The sequence below is a fragment of the Melanostigma gelatinosum genome, assembly GCF_949748355.1.
Source record: "Melanostigma gelatinosum genome assembly, chromosome: 15".
NCBI lineage: Eukaryota > Metazoa > Chordata > Actinopteri > Perciformes > Zoarcidae > Melanostigma > Melanostigma gelatinosum.
Genome location: NC_136648.1, coordinates 6,147,156 through 6,153,814, shown reverse-complemented (window position 1 = coordinate 6,153,814; position 6,659 = coordinate 6,147,156). Strand labels below are relative to the sequence as shown.

General features: G+C 42.3%; 1 protein-coding gene across 1 annotated transcript; it reads right to left on the bottom strand.

Annotated features, from left to right (window-relative positions):
• Positions 1–422: 422 nt before the first annotated feature.
• On the bottom strand, positions 423–5,506 carry ccdc13 (coiled-coil domain containing 13). The gene is made up of 15 exons (XM_079285261.1): positions 5,429–5,506; positions 4,921–5,105; positions 4,606–4,760; positions 4,382–4,524; positions 4,163–4,246; positions 3,956–4,075; positions 3,776–3,877; positions 3,436–3,606; positions 3,178–3,354; positions 2,836–3,024; positions 2,582–2,682; positions 2,244–2,306; positions 2,008–2,139; positions 829–936; positions 423–677 (listed from the first exon to the last, which is right to left on the bottom strand). The coding sequence occupies exons 1-15, from the start codon at positions 5,438–5,440 to the stop codon at positions 656–658; spliced, it is 1,764 nt and encodes a 587-aa protein (XP_079141387.1). The 5' UTR covers positions 5,441–5,506; the 3' UTR covers positions 423–655.
• Between the last annotated feature and the right edge of the window lie 1,153 nt (positions 5,507–6,659).

Here is a 6,659-nt window from a genome sequence, read left to right as displayed (position 1 = left end):
ATCAGGGTTAAGTTGAAAGCTCTGTGCTCAAGTAGTTACTGAAGTTGCCGAAACGCACCAAGGAACCAACGAAAACTGTCTTTGAGGGTTCAAATGGGGAAAAAATAGCGAGCTCTGTCTGATGTCTGTGTGGCAGAGGAGGGGAGCCTGTTTCCTGCAGGCTGCTGTTTGTCACATCTGACAGGAGAAGGTAATAGGGCTCAGCTGGACGGGGAGGTTGAGCAGGAACCAACCAGTTCCCCTGGTTAGTGTCTAGTCTGCGCTGGCACAGAGCCGGCAGGAAAACATGCTTGGCTTGTCTCATCACGTCACTGCAGAGCTGCAGGTCATGGCGGAGAGTGCTCTTCAGCGATGCCCTCAGCACCTCTGTATTCCTCCAGCTAAGTAACCAGCCGGGACACAACATACACGAGCAACGTAAACATATCTGTGCAGCCTAAACACGAGGGTTGGAATGAGCAATAGACCATTGCCAAGCATCGGTATTCCTGTCGTCTGGTCAAAATCAAAATTCTTGCTTGTTTTCAGGTAAGACAGCGACAGCGTCGTCGGAGCTAGAAATGCAATGCTTACAAACGATTTGTTGCACAGTCTTTGCAGTTTGTCTATTTGGTTCTCGTTGCTCAGCAACTCCTGCCACCCCGAGGGACGATGCTCAGATCCAGAGTCGTGACAGCCTGAAGCGAGACAGAGATGTGTGAAATTGAGTCACAAAATTGCAATAAAAAAAGAAAAGAGAAATTGGAAAACCTCCTTGGCATTGTCACATCACGCTATCACTGACCTCGGATTAGCAGTTCTCCCGTTGCTACTTGCAAAAGTCCTTACTTTGGATCCATTGTTGTCTTCTCCAGCTGCTGCTCCGTCACTACCCTGCGGCATCCCTCCTGGTACTTCTGTTCTGCCTCCCAGAACCTCTGGTTCATCTCTTTCCCTCTGGAAAATTCAAGCTCCGACAGTTAGAATTTAGTTGAAAAATGATACTATTCCTCTTGATGCTGACTGTTCAGATGGACTAATGAGGCTCGAGGTGAACATAGACAAGTGAAAGTATGAATTCACTTACTTACTTACTGAATAATAAAATTGATAAAGCAACTCACAACATATAACTTTTGCAATTATTAATTAATGACATAATCAAATGTTATGTGATTGTAGTGAAGAAAAGGGTAGAAAGCTACTTTGCTTTAATTTCTGCTACAAGCGACGCTTAGTTTAGAATTTTAATTCCAATACTAACTCTTGGTTGCCGTGCAGCACGGTTTTAACTGAAGACGTAAATAAAAAGAACCCAGAGACCTGGTGGAAACAACCCTGCAATGCTCAGAAAGCAATAACAAACAGGCGTGTCCTTGAAATTACTTTTTACAATAGACTACAAATGAATAGAATATTTTAGTGGTGCAGCATTGTAGCATCCCCGAACACCTTATTAGAAAGGCAATTTTGATGGAAATGAAAATGAAAATGAAAAAAATAGCATCTCAAGGGTCCAGTGCTCCTTGTGTGAATCATGAAACAGACCTGCAAACAACCTCTCAGCTCACGGACGCTGACACTTGTGAAACTGTGATGCTTTCTGTTGTGCTTTTGTTGTGGCAGTTTTTCACGAGCAGCACAACATCAGTCTTTAAAAAAAGTGTCTAAGCTTTGAAACATTTTCACAATGAATAGTCCTACATAACCATCTTTGATAAAGACAAGAGCCAACAACAACATGATGATGTTGTGCTGTTATCAATGTCAGAGTCCATCCTCAGTGAGAACGGTAGCACGAAAAAAGCCCTACTTATGACTTATGACTGTTCATGGCGATTGCTGCTGGTACGAAGCACTAACATGTTTTGATATTTTGTCAGAATCAATACAGCAATTATTTTAAAGTTACAATGAAGTGATGAACTGCATTTCAACAAACACGTACAACAAAAAATGTACCACTGACAGTTTAAAATTGAGAGCAAAAAATTGGAGGAAGAAAACGACGTTTTCAGCGAATATTACTTTGTCTGCAGGACTTGAAGCATCTCAAGGAGCCGGGCGTTCTCCCGGCAGAGGACTTTGTATTCATTACACTGGGTCATCAGAGCGCTCACATCAGCTGAACAGTGTGGACATCGTGAAGAACTTGGGCCCCTTGGAACAAAATGATGCAACATTTGAACATGTTTTTTTGCGGTGCATGAATTGATGTGTAACATCAGGAAATGTACAAATAGAGCAGCTTGATGTGCACGTACTTGAATTCGATACTGCTCCCCACAGCAGGCAGCACCAGTTGATGACCAAATTTAGTAATTGAACTGAAAAAAGTTGACAGACAGTCAAGCTAACAGAAATCCATTTCGGGCAAAAACTGTGAGGCATCAACCAAATTCAATAACCTGTTCACTGAAAGTCCGGCAATAACCAGAGTGGATTTTTAACCCTAATTTTGCCGGACAAGATGCCTTAGAACCCAGTTTTACTGTAACAGCTGGCAGAGGAGATAAGTTTCTGATGTAAAGACAAGATGTGTCACTGACTGCATGGAGTAATATCATATATATTCATACACGATTACAACCATCCCACATACCCTGAAGATGTTATTCTCTTGTTAATGTCTCCCTCTTCAGGGGTGAATCCTGAACTGCAAATTGTTGTCTTGAGGCTGGACTGTCTCTCCGCTCCCTCTTCCTGCAACAGCAGCATACACACCTTTAATGGCTTAGCCAAGCATTGAATATGAATGACAAAAGCTTGAATGGAAAAAATAACTTTTCAATTAATCTGACTGTTGTGAAGTCGAATACAACATTATTATTGCTGAGGTCATTTTGCTGATTTTACCTTGACAGAGAGCTGCTGGATCTCCTCCTCTAGCTCTTTGATCCTGGCCTCTCTTTCACCAACTGTCTGCTTAAGCTCCCGGATGAGAGCGCTGTGCGCTGGAGGCTCACTGCTCAGCGGCTGTGTCGGGCTCCTCTGGGTCTCCTTGCTCTGCACGTTCTGCTGATGGCCGAGCTGTCTCAGCTGCTTCTGCAAGAGGTACAAGAGATGATTAGTGCTGAGGGCAATGTAGTAGAGTCTGTGGCTCCTGGCGTCTGTAAAATTGATATGCACATACACACAATTTCCGTGTGCACACATAATAGACGATAGACCAAGTATATAACATTGTTTTCTCTTTACCAGCAGAGCATCCACGAACTCATCGTCATGTTTACCCTTCTCCAGGAGGGTGGAGATCTGGCCCTTCAGAGATTTCATCTCGGTAGACAGAGATTTGTTCCTGGCTTTGGACGCGTCTAGCTTTTTCTTCACGTCCTCGTGGTCCCTCAGGAGGGCCTCATAGTCCACTGAGATCCTCTGTTCAGTTGTGGAGCAAAAAGCAGGGCCTCGTCAGCAAATTAATTTCGTTCGATTCATTTACAACCATTGCATACACACCTCGTATGCCTCCCTCTTCTCCTTCTCGATGGTGCGGATGTAGCTGAGGTTCTTGTCTTGTGGAGGGGTTTTCTGAAGGACCCCCATGCCCAGAAACTCTTCCTCTTCACTCAGGACACTAGGTTGTCTTCGCTGAGTCGACAGGTTCAGCTGCTGCTCCAGATCCCGCACCTGTTGCACAATACCCAGTTTTGTTCATGGGGAATTCAGGTGTCTGCTTTATATGTCCGCTATCTTATATTAGTTACTTTGCTAAGCACTTTATTAACTAACTCTGGAAGGAACTTGATAACCTTATCTGTGAAGCACTTCATGACTTTAGTTATCATTGTTGGCTTACCCTCGTCTGAAGAGCCAATATCTGCTGAGAGCGACCTCTGAAACTCCCAGGGCAGCTTAGTAATTGGTGAAAGCTGACCTCTCCAATCTCACTGATCAAAACCTACGACAGTAGCAGTTCATATTTTGGTACACAGATGTCTGTGATGATTCTTGAGGGAGGGGGGGTGATAGATTCTACCTTCTGTGCTACTTTTAACTCCTGTTTGACAGATTGAACCTGGTTGCGGTACTCAGTCACTCTCAGCTGGGCGGCAGCTAATTTCTCCTGCAGAGATTTCACCGCTGGATGTTCCTGCTTCTGTGAACAGATGGATGAGTTTCATTAAAGCTAGTAAGACATACAAATACAATTTTGGTGAATGTGAATTTTCACATCATAGATCACCTCATAGTCTTCAGACGACCTCTTATTCTGTGACTTTGCATCAAACGCTTGCCCCGGTGAAGAGTGCACCAAAGCCACCTGCAGCTATAGAACATAAGACATCTTTGTTGAAGCAAAAGTTTATAGTTCAAAACAAACCGTGAACCTCTGTGTGCTGGAATGATGAAGATCCATCCACGAATCCAATTAAATGACACACCTAACGCAGCACTTTGTTACCTCTTTCTCAAGCTCTTTGACTCTGTTGCTGTTTTGCTTGGATTTGATCTTTTCTCGCTCAGTTTCAGCAGTTAGCTCTCTATTCTTCTTGGACAGCTCAACAATCTTGATGGCTGCGATATCACCCGCCAAGCCTGATGTGCCTATAAATGGATGAGTGGATAAGTCACGAGGAAGCTGTGATGTATCTATTACGTCACTGTGGGTGCAGAGACCTGGCATACCTGCTAAAACCAGTCGCTCTTCTTCTCTTTTCTTCTTCAGGTGTTTTATTTCAAAATCCTTCTCACTCAGAAGTTTGAAGAGACGACCATTTTCGTCCTTCAGCTCCCTCAGCTGGTCCAGCAAAATCAGATTTTGATTCTCATCCTGGAGAAGTCTATAGGGAGGTGTTGCATTGATTAATAAAGTCAAAAACATGATTATTAACATCATATTTCCGGAGAATATTTGCTTATTTTTATATTTTGTTTTATTAATAAAGCATTAAAACAATTTAAGCTGAAAATGATATGTATTTTAGCCTTTGTAAGACTCACCTGTGTTCGAGATTGTCTGCCTGAATACCTTGATGAGAAAGATCCAAATCATCCTGGCCAACACTGACATCGAGCCGATCTGGTTCTTTCTTCTTCTTTCTATCCAGTTTTCTTTTCTCCTGCTGTTTTTGTAGCGCTTGGAACTGAAGCCGCAAGTCATTCAGTTCATCGTCATGCTCCATAATCTACGGTTTGCAGCATAAGGAATACAGATCAACTTATAAAAGTAAAAAAATGACGGAGGAAGTCAATGTTGTGACTAAATATTGTGTGGGATATTTTTTAATCGTAAAATAGTGGATACATGGAGATTCCCCTGGATTTGAAGGCTGCTTTGCAGTTGAGTGACAGCCTGTAGTTTCTTCTGCACTTCTTTGTTTTAACTGAATGAAAATAACCCTTAAGGTAGCTTAACCAGCATGTCAATCTTAGCTCCACCATTACCAATATGTATTATATTATATAGCTAGCTTATACGTTAAGGTTGTATTTCGAGGAAATAGCTCACCAAGTCATTCATCCAAGTACCGCCGTCGTAAACAAATTAGAGGCTGTTTTTGTAACGTAGAAGAAGAGACTGTGCAGCAGCTTCTTCACTGATTGCGACGCTACTGTATCCGTAGAAACGGCACTCCCGAGACTTGATATAAGATCTCGCGAGAGTAAGAGTGTAGCCGTTTGGGCTCAGACGGTCACTACCAGTGGCCTGTAACGAGAGTTCAATGTTTTTCAACACGTGTCGAATTGTTCTACAAGTCAGTCATTTAAATTGAAGAACTGCGAGTGTGCTGTCCGTCAGTGGTTTACTAATGATGTGTATAATAGCTTTAGAAAATTAAATGAGGTGGTAAATGAAAATTAAGTCGCAAACAATTAACAGCAACAGGAAATACATATTGGCTGATTGGAGAAGCATGCCCTGCTATACTTAAACAAGTGTTTTCCAGCATTAAATATGTGATGGTAACTTGCATTCGGTTTTGCTGTTTGGTTGTTTTGAATATCTTTATCGTAAGCACAGATCAAAAGTTAAACACAATTTGTCTTGTTTTTTTCCAGAAACCTCTGCAAACTAGTCAACCCTTTACTATTGGGCAGCGTCCTACATGACAACAAGAGGGCGACAAAGCAGCTTTCATCAAACGGCCAAAGGTAAATAGACTAACTTTAGGGGGTTCTTACTCAGTCTCCATCATGAATACACATTACAGTACATTCATTTTGTTGAATCAATTTGAAAGACATTGTCTGTAGGTGGATCCAATCCATGTTTAAAACACCCATCAATGTTATGTCCTTAGTTATAGTCGACACTAAAAACAGAAAAGTAAAAATACTAGTTCTCATTTTTGATAGTGAATCCCTTGGAAGCTTTTCATGTACACCATTAATCCCACAACCCCGGTTTGGAGGGAAGGAACAACCTGAAGGATGCTGATTTGGTCTGATTGTGTTGTACGAGTGATTAAAGCTGTTTGGCTGAGTCATGCTCACACACACCCTCCTCAGGTGTTACAAACACACTCGTGTAACCTGATAAATAGCAGTTCACACAATAGCACTCACAGAATGTCCAAAGTCACAATGACACAGCATTGTGGAGCATCCTGCCCCCTGCAGTTGATGTGATGCATTTCCTGTTGAAACTGGATCTTAGGGTACATAATCAACTGTCACACGTGTTGTTAAATAAGCCACATCAGTCATAACATATTTGCAGTGCAATTTGAGGTTTCAAA

What these genes read in the sequence shown, in the direction of transcription:
- ccdc13 (XM_079285261.1), bottom strand. An exon ending in AGAAGAGGGAGGCATACGAG is followed by an intron (nt 3,355 to 3,435) that starts GTGTGTATGCAA and finishes ACAACTGAACAG; the next exon opens with AGGATCTCAGTGGACTATGA. An exon ending in CTTCAAGTCCTGCAGACAAA is followed by an intron (nt 937 to 2,007) that starts GTAATATTCGCT and finishes TGAATTTTCCAG; the next exon opens with AGGGAAAGAGATGAACCAGA.